The 15,337-nt window shown below is 39.5% G+C and overlaps 1 protein-coding gene across 1 annotated transcript in view; it reads left to right on the top strand.

Moving 5' to 3' along the window:
- Ccdc141 (coiled-coil domain containing 141) overlaps positions 1-15,337 on the top strand; it is a 178,464-nt gene that overhangs the window by 48,497 nt on the left and 114,630 nt on the right. Inside the window, exons 5-7 of the mRNA XM_052182771.1 lie at positions 558-749; positions 4,867-4,975; positions 9,096-9,349. Coding sequence (XP_052038731.1) covers positions 558-749; positions 4,867-4,975; positions 9,096-9,349 — 555 coding nt within the window. The remainder of the gene's footprint in view (positions 1-557; positions 750-4,866; positions 4,976-9,095; positions 9,350-15,337) is intronic.

The following is a 15,337-nucleotide window of genomic DNA, read 5'->3' as shown; positions in this document are numbered from 1 at the left end:
AAATCATGTCCTGAGGCTTGATGTGTGGTGCTACGACTGAATTTAATCTGCAACAGGAGCATGAAGACAAACAAGAGGGGAAACTGAGGCATGAGGTGAAAGCAGGGAAGGACAGGCTTTGAAGGAAGCTAGGTCTTGGATTGGAAGGGAGTTGGGGAAGAGGAGGAGGGAAATGAAGCTTGTTTCTTATGAATGGCTGTTTAGGGTAGTCCGGATAGTGGTAGACCTACCTGGTAAAGATGGTATGAGGAGATAGAGATATTTTGAGTTTGAGGAAGTTGTTGAATCAACTTTTGGTGAAGATTTTCAGAAGAATTTAAAGATCGGGGAAAAAATAAGATGTATAGAGTTTGTAGGTATGAGAACAGAAACTTTCACTTGGAAGCAGGAGGGAATAATGAAACTTCTCATCAAATATGATTTGTATTTATAAATTATTAATTATCTACTAGACCTTCCTGGATCACATACAGTTTCAGGTATCTGTGCTTAAAATGTGGTCCTTTATTTTCACACTGGATGATAATTGACTATATATTTTGTTTTCACGGACTTAGGCCTTGGAAGATCGTGTGTGGGAACTCTTACAGGAAGCAGACAGGACGGCTGAAGCAAACATGGCTCAAAGTCAGGTGTACGATGCCATGGCCCAGACTCTGGGTGAGGCATGGGCAACGCTGGTCTCCATGCTTGAAAGAAGAAGGGAGCTCCTTGGGCTGACGTCCGAGTTTTTTCAAAGTGCCTTGGAGGTACGAGATTCAGCAAGCATTTGCTACTCCATAACATTGCAGACAACTAGCATGCTCAGAACTGTTGGGCATCCTAAAACAAGTGTTGCATACGTGTTCAAAATAGCAGGATAAAGGAGATATATACAATACATTCTGTATTTTATATATTGTATAAAATATATACACATTTATGTATTATATATATTGTACAATATATACTTATATACTTATATATGTGTGTTATATATATGGTATAATAGATAATTATAAATAAAATTAAGACTTGAAATATAGATCATCAGTCATATAGATAGTTAAGTAAATGCAGAACTCTTCCACATGTTACTTTGATCTAGTTCCTTCTTCAGAAGATATAGAAGATATAGACTAGAATCTAATTGCTCTTACTGTACAATTATTGGGGAATGCTGATGTGGTGAATTTTATTGGCTAAAAATCAGAGGATAAAAAGAATTACACAATATTCCATAGAATGTTTGACTTGTAAATATAGCATCTTAGAGAATTTTCCTGAGGAATATAGGTGATGTTCTATAGTTTAAGGCCATTAAAATACAAGGAAAGGAAGAAAAAGGCCCCTGAACTTCAAAACGTTTATGGCTCTAGTTGTCCATGTGAACTAGGAGAACAGGGCCTAAAACGAAGTGGACTAAATTTCATGCAATAGCTAGCTTTACTCAGTGCATCTGACAAGTTATACACGGAAGGTTAAGAGGCATCACTTGAACAAAGTATCTAATCACAAGGACAAGCTGCAAACTGTAAAGACATGGTTTTTAGAGGCACATGAATAACAATAGCTAAAGTAAATTCTGCTACACGTGGTAGGAGAAGGAAAGCCCATTCTAAGAACAGCCCTGTGTTTTGAAGAAACTGAGGACACAAGACTCTTGTTTTCTTAAGAGTTTTCTCAGAAGCACTCGGAATTCTCCTCACACAACTTTATTCCTGGACTGTGCTCCAACATAGATGAATGGCCACTGAACCCTTCTGAAATTTTTCTTGTGTGTGTGTGTGTGTTTACATTTTTGTGGAGGTTCTCGATTTTAAAATGTGAGACCCCCTTATTTTTTCAGAAGATATCTCTGTGCAGGACAGTTATTAGAAATCTCCCGTTTTTAACTCCTCTGTCAGTGGCAGCAGGCTCTTGCTGATGATGTGCAGCTGCTACCTCATTATGATTAAGCACCACCTGTGAAAATCAAGATGCTCATAGAAGGGAAATTCAGAAGTTAAATCTGGAATTACGAAGGTAGGGAGATTAGTCACAGAACATAAAACTTGAGGTGGACAATCTCTTGCTCCATGAACTGATTTAGAAGAGGAACAAACCCTTACTGTAGCTTCCAGAATTCACATGCCACAGCTCCCTGCTGAAGCTCTGCTCGTTTTATTGACCATCTTCAGGGGAAATTCAATATATGATCTCCTTTCCTGAAAGAAGAAATAAGCCAGCTAAAATATACTCAACAGAAGCCAAATTACAGCTCTGGCCGATTCCTTCCATCTTAGTGGGAGGATAATAAATGTCACCATCTTTGAAACTCAGCACTCTTGAGAACAGCAAATTATCTTTTCCTAACATCAGGCTCAATATTTGTTTCTTGGCGTGGTTTAGCGTTAATGATAGCTAATTTTCTCTGTGATGTGGAAATAACTTCCAGATATTGTAAGGAGTAGAAGGAAACACTAAATCGAACCAGATCAACTGGGCACTGTTATCCATCCACTCAAGTGAGCTTTTATTGGGTCTAGGGAAATAACTAAATATGTCTGTATTTTCTGGCTTCCCATGACATAACCCGCCCACAGTAAGTGGAGGGCGGAGCCCTGCATAACCCGCCCACAGTAAGTGGAGGGCGGAGCCCTGCATAACCTGCCCACAGTAAGTAGAGGGCGGAGCCCTGCATAACCTGCCCACAGTAAGTGGAGGGCGGAGCCCCACATAATCTGCATGCGGCTTCTCTGTGGAAGCCGCTTTCACCAATGATCAAGAAAGATGATTGAAATTAATTTTAACTCTTGTTTAAGTTCCCATTGTCATTCCTATTCTGAACAAGCTTAAGAAAGAGATGGGGGGAAAATCTACAAGATAAGAGGTAATAGGAGATCAAGGAATTTTTTAGACCATTGTTTTTGTTGTGGGTTTTTATCAATTTTGAGTAAAGAATCTGACATACAGATGTAAACTGTACCATGACCATCAACTGTCTGCAATGTTCTACTGGAAAATGACAAATAACCTAGAGGGGCTCCTCTTTTGAAGACTCTCTTGGAATAATATCTTTAAAAAGAAGTTAGACTCCAGCGAGCCAAATAATCCTATTTAAAAAAAGGGGGGGGGTACAAAGCTAAACAAAGCATTTTCACCTGAAGAACTTCTAATGGCTGAGAAGCACCTTAAATGTTCAGCATGCCGGGCGTGGTAGCACACACCTGTAATCCTAGCACTTGGGAAGCAGAGGCAGGTGGTTTTCTGAGTTTGAGGCCAGCCTGGTCTACAGAGTGAGTTCGAGGACAGCCAGGACTCCACAAAGAAACTGTCTCAAAAACCAAAAAAAAAAAAAAAAAAAAAGAAAGAAAGAAGAAAGAAAGAAAGAAAGAAAGAAAGAAAGAAAGAAAGAAAGAAAGAAAGAAAGAAAGAAAGAAAGAAAAGAAAGAAAGAAAAAGAAATAGAAATGTTCAGCATCATTAGTCATTAGGGAAATGCAAATCAAAACAACCCTGAGATTTCACCTCATAGCAGTCAGAATGGCTAAGGTTAAAAACTCAGGAGTCAGTAGGTGTTGGTGAGGATGTGTCGCATTGTGATAGGAGAACTAAGGTGCACCTCATTAGCATACCAGTGCTGAGTCACTGTGTGGTGTACCGCACATGCGCCAGAATTGTTTACCAGGACTAAAATTTTCCTGCCAGCGCCATCTCGCAATGGCGCTGGATAAAGTGGCTTCCCACAGGTTCTAAACCAAATCCAAAGAGGACATTTTAGCAGGCTCTTTATGAATTACTATAACCTCTACTGAACCTTGGTGTAAAAACATACCACCTGTATGTAAGTACAGGTCCCACCAGGGGGACATTGTAATAGAATTTTTAACTATACTTTGCCCCACCTAAAATGTATGTTTAGGATTATCTCTCTGAGTAACTTTCCATCTCAAATTTACTTAAGAAAAATTTTAATAAGTGAAGCTGATCACATTGGTCACCATTTGTGTGTTCTACATGCTCCTTGAAATGGAGAAATGCTCCAGTTTTTACCTTTGCTTTAGCCAATCTCATTTTTATTTATACAAATAAGGCACAAATCCTATGGACACAACTTCAAATAATGTTGCCAGTACAGCTTCAAAAGTTAAAGCTTGCCTCTTCTCTCTTATCCCCAGTTTCACTCCTTCTTATAAAATTAACTAATTTATTTTAGTTTAAAGTTTATTATATTTTTTATATTTAGTTTAGATTAAAATTAATTAATTTGTTTTAGATCTACATCTCTTCTCCCTTTATATGTGTCTCTGTGTGTGCATGTGTGTTTTCTTCACAAACATTAGACTATTATTCAGAAACATCTATAGTTAGATATATAACTATAAGCTTATAAGCTTATATACAAATATATATTTATGTATTTATTATTTCCACAAGCCCCCCCTCTCTCTATATATATATGTAAGCTTAAACACAGAGGAAAAACATCACAATATTAATTAGATTTTTTTTGTAGATATTTGAACACAAAGAAGATGGTTAATTTTAGTGTATATAATGTATTTCTGGTTACAAAGAAAAAACTGGAGGGGAAGCCATGGCATTTTGTAAATTTAGTACATGTAAATGCATGAACAATATCCTAGATGAGAACACACTAACATGTGTCTTCCCCCCTCTCCCTCCCTTTCCCTCTCCCTCCCTTCCCCTCTCCCTCCCCTTCCCTCTCCCTCCCCTCCCCTATCCCTCCCTTCCCCTCTTCTTCTCCCACATTCCCCTCTTTCCCCCCTCGCTCTCATATTGAGTCAGCTAGGTCATTAGTGTATGAGAAAAATCCATAATTATAATAAAGTATTCTGTTGGTTTTTAAAATCATTTTCATGTCTTTCCCTGTGTTTTTTCATAGTTTGCTATAAAAATAGACCAAGCTGAAGAGTTCCTGCAGAATCCTCATGCGTTTGAGAGTGCTGAGGCCTTGCAATCACTTCTTCTGCTTCATGACCGACATGCCAAAGGCAAGAAATAGGGGTTGCCTCCCTTCATATTAGCTTTTGCAGATTTCCAAAAATGTTAGTATGTGATTCTCATGGAGAGGCAGTATTTGGAGTTTTTCTACTGTTATACTTTAGGCTGTTTCCATTAAGGATAAAAAGAGCTTTGCTTTTGGTCACCTTTTGAAAGAAAGCCTTAGTTATAGGTGACCCCAGGGAAAGTAGAGAGGGCTTGTGGAAAGTTCTTCTCAGGGTGTTCTAGAGCTTCGTCATTAAGACAGGGGCTGCTATGTCCCTCCATCCCCAACATCTCTCATGGTGCACTATACCATGGATCCTTAAGCTATACTCGCTGATTGAATTCAGTAAATGTTCCATCTAAGGGTAGATAAATCAAGACCAACCTTTAAACATCAACCATAAGGAAAATTCCTCTTTTCCTCATTTCAATAAAAAAAGAATGTAGATGAAAGTCCAATAAAACATTAGGCAGAGTATTTTCAACTCTGTCAGGTATCTAGTAGTGACGATTTTATTGTTAAAGCATAGTTTATATGTCAGATCTTCACCACAAGAATCTGGGGCTGGCCAGGACTGATAAAGGAGATGTCACTTATGAAAATAATGTAGATAAATGGTTGGGTGAAGGTTCCTTTTCTTTTTTTGAAATGCATTTTATAATCTGTTACTGGGCCTGAGAAAAAATGCCTTCATAGATTTATCACAATTTTTTTATATTGTTAATGTTTGTTTCATTTTATTTTACTTTTACCGTAGTCAATATTTGTCACTTTTACTTTGATTTGATCTCCAAAATGTTTGGCCATGATAGAAAAGGAACAAAGCAATAAAGTGAATTTTTAAAGATACAATGCAGGTGCCTGTGCACACGCATGCACATACATATATACACACAGGCACACATGTGCACGTGCGCGTGCACACACTCACATACACTGTATATTGCTCTCCAACACTCTATAAAATAGTTCTTCATTATTAATTGCTTGCTACAAATTTCTCAAAGTAAAGTGATTAATAACTCTGTCTTTCCAGTGTAAATTTTTATGGCAGCCTACCAAATGCATAGATGTGTTTCCCTGGTGATTTCTCTGTCACACCTGTCACTGTGAGATATAAACAGTAACAGTAGACTCAGCACTAAAGCATCAGCTGGCTGTTTTGACATAGCAGCAGTTACCTCACTGGGTCCCCTGAGGCTGAGCTGAATCACTTAACATTCCTGGTAGGAGGCTGGAAGAGACTCAGATCCAGTGACCAAGATGGGTTCTATGGCCTCAATTCAATCTCACCCAGCCAATGGGATTATCACACAACAACTTTACTCATGGAAGTGAAGTAACGTGACCCCTTGAAAGTGGGCACTTTCCCATAAACATTTGGTGCTGGAGGAAGAGACTGTTTAATATTCCTTTTTCTGCATTTGCTGGCATCTTCAGATTTAACAGAGTCTGTGACACAAAGGAGCCAGCTGAATCAGCCGCACCCTGTTTTTATTTGGAAGCCTGAGGCTCTGCTGTCCTGTATCCAGCTGACTGTGGAACCATGTCTGCCTTATCAGTATAATCCTTGAGAGTCTACTGAGCCTCATCTTGGGTTGACAAGATAGATGAAATGCTAGCTGAACGCAAGAAGCATACTTTGTCTTTGGTGGCATGAATCTTGGGATATTTTTAAGCCTCTCTGTGTGATATTTGAAAGATTGTAGGGGGCAGTGATCAAAAGAACTGGATTCTAATGAATAATGCCCAATGGTGGCTTCAAGAGCTTTGTTTTTATAAGATGGGATTTAGACTAATCAGCCCATTCAGTGGGATGTGATTAAGATGATATAATTTGAAGTGCACATTAATGCATAAAATTTCTGATTACTAGGCAAGGGCTTTGTATCTATCATCATCATGAAATTCACGGGAATAAAGTGTGAGTTAGGAGTTCTAATAAATTTCTGAGTTGTTGATCAGTTGAGTTGTATAAAAGTGTATTGTCCTGATGACAAAATATAACTAGGAACTATGACGAAACTTACCTCCAAACTAACTTTACTTCATTTAGCTTCACTTGTGTGACCACTGTATCCCATTGCTTGGGTCAGAACCAGATGACTGGGTTGAGGTTACCGCCCTTTGGAATGCATCAGAATGTTCCATCAGGGTACAATGCTTCATATCAATGAAGACTAACATAGTCTCACCCATCTTCTCTCCTTTTGAGTTAACATTGTCTTGTTAGTCTTTTCCAGAAAACAGTTTCCTGATTACTTTCCCATCTTCTGTTTTGAATTCAATGACATAGAAGAATGTGTCTGAAACAGTTCTTGGTGAGGAACCCAGGGTCCCACTATCCTGTGGCACTAGGGTCAATGGCAAGGACAGTTATCAGCTGAATAGCCATCCATAACCTTACCACCAAGATGAGAGTGATGAATGAAAGTAATGTTGTGCTATGGAAATGGTTGAGAGGAGTACTGGGTTCAGTTTATCCTTTGAGGAACTGACAACTGACAGGCCTGAGTATGCATAGACTAGAGCTGGAGAGGAAGGGAGTTGAGGTAAATGGCATTCTTGACAGAGGATAGAGGGGAGAATATAGAGGTAGAGGGAAGTATAAATGTGTGAAGAATTTACAGAGGCAAGATGGAGCCTTTTGGAAAAGGTTGTGCCAGATGTGATAATCTACTTTAAGAGATCTGTCCCTCCATTTTAAGGCAATAAAGCTGTCACTGAGGGAGGAAGAGAGAAAAAGGAAGGTTGGCATAGAAAAGGGAAGAGAGGAATGGGGAATGGTAATAGAAATTGGTAGAAGAAGATAGAGAAGGAAAGGGAGAGAGAGGAAAAGTTTATATATATATATATATATATATATATATCTCCTGGGACAAATGCCTGTTTGTCTTAGATGGGGCACTAATGATAGACTACAGAAAACATTCATACATTTAGCTTGGCGAAATGGTATGTCCATTGGGCTAACTTATGGGAGCATGACTGACTAAGAACCAGCAGCGTCTCAAGGAAGGCCACCTCTCCAGGGTGATGACTTGTAAAAGCCATGTTCCTGCAGCTTTCTGCTGAATTTGCAGACAGATTTGCTGAAAAGCCTCTTTCCTAATAAATATTTACAGCTCATCTAAGCCTCCCCACTCCCAGGAATGTTGTGGATATTTTTTTAAGATTTATTTATTTATTTATTTATTTATTTATTTATTTATTTATTGTGTATGAGTACACTGTTGTTGTCTTCAGCCACACCAGAAGAGGGCATGAGATCCCATTACAGATGGTTGTGAGTCATCATGTGGTTGCTGGGATTTGAACTCAGGACCTCTAGAAGAGTAGTCAGTGCTGTTAACCTCTGAGCCATTCTCCAGCTCTAAAACACTTTAACCAGAAGTGGGATATAAACCCATGTGGATCTTATAATTTTAGAGTTCTTGGGTCTTGTAAGTTTAGTGAAGTTCTTGAACCTCGTAAGTATTTCAGTTTCCTGAGTCTCGGGAGCCTTCCTCCTCCCTTCAGGAAGGACTGGTAGAAATACCACTTACCACAAAACAAGTTTAAAAAGATCTCCGTGGGTGAGTGTGAAGAATGGGGGAGTGGGTTAGAGAGAGGATGCAGTCAAGAGAGGGTTGCACAAGTGCAGGCAGCAGGGGGCACTTTGCATCATGGGATGGAGAGAAGCAGACATGCAGAAAGTGGGCTGAAAGTGTAAAATAGAAAAACCATTGATGGTAAGATAAGAGACGTCATGGGCAGAGAATTCCTACTCCTGGCTGGTAAATAGTGGACATACTCTAAGTTGTTTCTCCCATTGATGCTGATGTGTAATTTCCGGAGTACTGGTCTCAATCCTACCTACCCGTCAATGCTCTCTCCCCAAGGTGATTCTTCAGTTCTTAGGCTTTAAACCGCCCCCCCCCCCCCATTCTTTAGTATACAATACAGTCACTATAGAGGTTGTTAGCTGGTGATCCATTTGACAGACACATGTGTTTGATCACACTGGATTAAATTCTTTTCAATGTAGTATAGTATTAGTATGTTATATACGTATAATGAAGAATACAAAAACAACTGCACAGATGTTCATTACTGTATTATTTTTCTTTCTAATTTTCTTCTAGAACTCTTAGAAAGATCTCTAGTCCTTTTAAACAAAAGCCGACAACTGACTGACTTCATAGAAAAATTCAAGTGTGAAGGATCTACTGTGAATTCTCAGCTGATCCAGGGAGCTCAGAGCAGCTGTCTGAAGATCGACAGCCTCCTTGAGCTTCTGCAGGACAGGAGAAGGCAGCTGGACAAGTACTTGCAGCAACAGCGGCAGGAATTGTCTCAGGTTCTGCAGTTGTGTCTCTGGGATCAACAAGAAAACCAGGTAACATAAATAGACAGTGAGTGAAGTCCCGGTCTTGGCCAGATGGTTATTATATGGCCTGGTGATGTTCTGAAATGGTATCACAGTTGCATGGTTGAATATGTTAATGGCTAGCCTAAAAGTATTTTCTCTTAACGACTGTGTAGCTTTCCCAGTAAGTACGCATAGGAAAATGAAGACTCCCATCTCCCTTTCCGGATCGTGTTAACACTGCAGATGGAGGAATGCTAAGCGAACATTTGAAAACAAGTGTTGTATCATTGTATTTGCAATCTCCCCTCCAGATTATTATTTTGAGGCTTTTTTTTTTTGAAATTCTGAAATGTGAGTTATGGTTTCCTCGGAGTCAGAAAGATGTGCCAAATTGTGCTAGATTGCTGCTGATGCCATTTAAAACTATAAGTGCAGAACAGAGAGAGCTTTCCTGCAAGACTGGTCACATTCCTGTGGAAAACGGTAGAACACTGGCCCGTGTCTGCAGGTTTGTGGTTATAGGAGTTTAGGACTCCGTGGGTTTACAGACTCAGCAGAGCTCATTATTCAGACTCTAGGCATACTGTAATCATTTCAAAGTTATAGCCGTCAAAGGCCCCGATCAAGTGGTTGGTATATTTACTGCAACATTTCTGTTTGCTTCCATCCCATGATCCCAGGTGTATAGAAATCATCTGGAGGCTGCTCTCCTGGTCAGTATGCATGGGAGAGGGATGCATCTCTTTCAGGATACACAGGAGAGGGATGCATCTCTGTCAGGATACACAGGAGAGGGATGCATCTCTGTCAGGATACACAGGAGAGGGATGCATCTCTGTCAGGATACACAGGAGAGGGATGCATCTCTGTTTTCTATTTCTATGATGCAAACTAGAAGACAGACATAAAATGGAAGGATATGTGTGACCAGGAGAAGTTGGTTTTTATTTCAGGCTAAAAAAAATGAAAATTTAATGTCTAACACTCAGATGTTACTTATGGAGCACCTACTATGTGCTGTTCCCAATGACAGGTGTTGCAGATACACAGAACAAAAGTCAGTTTCATTTTCCTTCATGAATTTTCTTTCATTGTATTTCTCAGTCTTTGAACTCTTGCTATTTGGTGGCATGTAACTCTCACTCTGGAGGAAAGTGTCTGGTGAACACTAGGAAGAAGAATCTCTAAGGTCTACCACGCTTGTTTGAGTAGAATACTCTCAGGATATCTAAAATGTCACCAGATTTTGTAAGGTGTATCCCAGCCTGCAAAATCATTGTCACTTGAGAGAACTACTAGACCAAATGATTAGAAAGCTACAAAATAAGTGAACAATGACAGGTTCTGTTTGAAAATCCAGTGGGATGTGAGTATTGGTATTGCCCCTTTAATCAGATAAGCCTCTTGAGGAAGGTGCCAGAGGCTGGAGACCCAGCACAGACCCCTCCAGCCATATACTCTACGTGTGTCCTGTTCTCTTCTCTTACGGGCTCGTCCTCTCTGGAAGCTACCTCTTCCAGCATCTCCTGCTGGCTCCTGCCTGCTTCTGATGCTGTATTGCCTGTTCCTCTTTTCCTGATCCCATCTTTATCCCCCATCCCACCTTCACACTTGTTAGTCAGGGTGTGGCCATACAGTGCAGTTGTCTTTCACTGATGATGGAGGATTACCAAGCTAAGCCTCCACTCAACACTGTTCATTAAACAAATGTTGCTGGGTTCTTTGTCTTCCCTGTCACAAGCAGGTCCATTACAACTCATGCCTTTCTTTCACCCTTCCTGCTCCTCCCTTCCCAATTCTTCCTCTCTGGCATCTAGTTCTCTCTTAACTATGACCTGCCACCATGCTCCCAGAATGACTGTCTTTTTAAAAGAATTTCTCAGTGATCTTTTTCTTCTTAGGTTCACAGTTCAAACCCTTGATTCTGATGTTTCCAAGACAGACTCAAAATTTCTTTCATTCTCTTAGACAGGAGGTTGTCACTCATTTGGAGTAACACAGAGACCATTCCTCTCCAAAGAAGAGGCTCATCCAAGAGGATTTTGCTAAGCAAGAACAATTGCTCCAATAATGGAAACCCAGCTCTAGTGGGCTTTACTTATTTCTCATTTTTGAGATGGTAATTTTGCCTTCCCACTTCATTACTGCTAAACTAATCAGCCACTTCAATTCCTGCAGTATAAGAAAAACCACAATTCAGAAAATTCTAAATGAAAATATACTAGCTCAATTACATACTGAAGGACAGCTTTGAGAAACTGAGATATTTGGTGATAGCTAGAGTCAGGTATTGTAGGTTTCTCTCCCCTCACCTCCTTCCCTCCCTCTGTCCCTCCCTCCATCCCTCCCTCCCCTCCTTCTCTCCCTCCCTTTTTTTGGAGGTTGGATTTTATCTTTTAGAGAAGTTTTCAGTTAATAGCATTATTGAGCAGAAGGTAGAGAGTCTCTATACATCCCACCCCAGCAACTGTATTATTAGCATCCTCTACCTGGAGAGGACTTTAGTACCACTGATGTTCAAACATTAAGACATCATTATCATCTGGGGCGCTATCTTCACTGAGGTTCAGTCTCGGTGTTGTATATTCCGTGAATGTGAACAGATGTATAATGGCTGGTGTCAGTCCTTACAATACGATGCAGAATAACCTGACTGCCCCTCAAGTCCTTTTTGCTCTGCTAGTTTGTCCCTCCCTCCCCAGCTGTGTACACTGATTTTTTTTAAACCTAGATTGTCTGGTTGAAATCATACATTATGTCGCTTTTCACGCTAACTTACCTTTCACCCAGTAATAAGCAATTAAGTTTCTTCTCTATCTTTGCATGGCTTGATAGCTGATGTCTGTCTGGGGCTGACTAATAGCCCATTGTCTGCATATACAACTGCTTATCCATCCATTCACTTGCTAAAGAACATTTTAGTTGCTTCCAGGTTTTGGCAAGTGTGAATAAACAGTCATGTGTAGGTTTTAGTGTCAAGTTAAATTTCAGTCCATTTGAGTAAATAACAAGGAGCATGTGTTGGACAGTGTGCTTAGAATATGCTTACTGTCATCCAAAGTTAGCTATGTATTTTGCCAGCAATGAATAAGATTGCTGTATTCCATTTCTTTGCCTACAGTGGATTCCATCAGTGTTTTAGATTCTGACCTCTCCGGTAATTGTGTAGTAGAATTTCATTGTGGGACCGTATCTTTAAACTGAGAATAGTACAAAATCAGAGAGTTATTCTAAAAACAAAATACAATAGCATACACAAACATATAACACTATTCCTTTGCTTTCTCTATTCAGTTACACGTACATGAATTCCTTCCCTAGGGTTTGTGTTAGTGATACTCCACACACCGGGGCCTCTGGTGGTATACATTGTTAGATGCCCTATAGACCAAGTAAGAATATACATTTATGGAGATGATGATGGATCTTTAATTTAGATTCCATTCCTAACAATCCTGAGCCAAAGCTAATATAATTATTGTATAAGAATAAACAGTGCTTAAATATAATTCACTGATGAGTAAGATAGTTATTGCCTTAAATATGAAGTTTAGTCTTAGGCTCATAAAATGGTCCATGGTGCATTTTCTCTTGTTAACTGCAGTGCAGCAGCAAGAGCAATTAATAATAACTATTCTTCATGCTTATAAGAACACACATCCTCGGGCCAGACTGTTGGATGGGTTTAAATTATGGCTTCACCATTTATCAACTGAGTAACTGAGCCATTATTTAAATTCCCCGAAATTATATTATCTCTAAAAATGTATATAATAACAGCAATTGCAGGGAGTCTTATTAGGTGGACCAAATTAGTTTTTATATGTCCAGAACTTGGGACAGTCCCAGGCACATAGTAACTGCTGTATCAGAACAGCTTGTTTTGTCCTTGTACCTTAGAAGGAGAGTGTAGGTCCAACATAATACCCATACCACCTAGATTAGGTAAAGATGGGTCTTGGATTGAAGGCCAATCTTGTGATTTATTTTGGATTCATAAAAGTAAAGTCAAATAATCAACTTTTATATTCGTAATAGCCATATTCATTGATGGCACTCAATCACAATTTTTTTAAGGGCAGTATTTTCCTAGCTTATTACATACTAATTGTCATGTGTTGGAAGTGTGGGAAGCACCACCTACTCAGATGCTCAGATGATGGTGGTAAGCATTTGACATATGGTCTACCACTTTGGACTTTCATTCCAACACAAGTCTAGTCATGTTTATGAACATATACATATATGTTAAAGACAGAAAAACTTAAGCAAAACCAAAGCAGCTCAACTAAATATACTATATTGCAATATGGCTTTTATGAATTTAACCAAATAATAGACATATCCTTGGGTCAAAAGTAGATTATAAAATTGGATGAGTCCATAATATTGATTGTAACATAGCTTAAACAGTGTCTCATTGGTGAGGAGGTAGAGCCTCTCCAGTTTCTCAGTGCTATAAAAAATTAAGTGTGCCGTCTTGATTGTTATCAGTCTAACTAGACATTAATGTGGTGGCCCAAAAGCTTAAAATGTTCTGTTCCCTGTTCTGTCAATGATACAGTGCTGTACTTGGCAGCATGGACACCAGTCTGAGAGGTTGCTAAGGAGTTAAGGAGAACGACGTGATATTCTATACAGCGTACCTGATAATCCTACAGCATGGTGGAAATGAGTTTCCTAAGAGGAGAGGCTTGTCCATTCTGTGCCTGTCTTATGGACATAAGGACCATGAACAGACATGTTAATAAAATGGCAGCTCTGTCAGTCATTCTAACCACTTAAGGAAAAGGGAAAGTAGGTGGCTAATCTGTACAAAGACTGGATGTCGGACCATCTGAGACATCTCCCCGAAGGATTATTGAGACAATTGATACTTCTGTGACTCTGGGTACTTGTGGCCTGATGCTTTTGAAAAGGTCAGTTAATTTTTTTGGCGGAGAGGAAGTTAAATGACCAGCATGATAGCAACTAGAGATGTTTGTTACTTACAGAGGAAAGTAAATGAAAATGAACTCCTGTCTTACTTGGGATGTGATCATCTGAAAAGCACACGTGCTGGGTGTTCCCTTTATCACCGTTACGATTTCATAGGTGAGACAGTGTGCACGTGTTTCCGACAGACAGACGAACATCCTGCCCTTTCTTTTCAGCCACAGCAGCATCTTAGTTTGCAGATAATCTGCCTCATTAATGAAAATCAGAAGCAGCATGGAGTATTTTGTGCATAATTAATTATCTTGGCAAGAAGATTTATGAATGTAATTTTTCTCAATTGTTCCAATCAGGCATAAGTGAGGCAAACAAATACACTAAAACTAAGTTATTCATGGCCTCTTTATTCAGGAATGTCAAGGGTGTCTAGGAGAACTAAGACAGGGCAGACAGCCTGCTTTTACTACCCAGGGTGCACCTATGCATATTTGTGTATATTTTTGCATGGAGGGGAGAGTAACAGATGAGGAGAGCACAGCTATTCAGACCCTATATTCCCTATTAGTTGCAGCCAAGATGGCATCTGAGATGCCCTGTAGATGCGTAGCTTCGACGAGTGTGTTCTTGTGCCTCTGAGGCATCTGAAAGTCTTGTTTGGGTATAAACACACACTTATGTTTTCTGGTACATGCTGCTGCTTTCTCATTTACTTTGGAGTCTGAATGAATGACCAGCTCAAGTTAATATGACACCGCATAGGCAGGGTTAAGAAAAATAAAAAAAAAAAATTCTTCCTTAAATACATTTTTTTTCTAACACTGTCTGCTATAAGGCAAAAAGAGGGGGAGTAGGGGAGAGTTATAATTAGTTTAGTGACATTGGAATCTGGGAGTTTGGTCTAATAACAGATATAAATAACAATCCATATGTAGTTTAAACCTTATCATAGAATTTTATTTTGGCACGTTGGCCATGTCTGGAACTCTTTTTCCATTCCTTGTCAGCAGGAAATGCGAAGTATCTTAATGTTTATAGGAGAAGCTTGCAGTTCTGAAAGTGATAGACGTTTGCTGATTAGAG

Source organism: Apodemus sylvaticus, chromosome 5, assembly GCF_947179515.1.
Source record: "Apodemus sylvaticus chromosome 5, mApoSyl1.1, whole genome shotgun sequence".
Taxonomy (NCBI): Eukaryota; Metazoa; Chordata; class Mammalia; order Rodentia; family Muridae; genus Apodemus; species Apodemus sylvaticus.
This window is presented reverse-complemented; position numbering and strand designations above follow the sequence as displayed.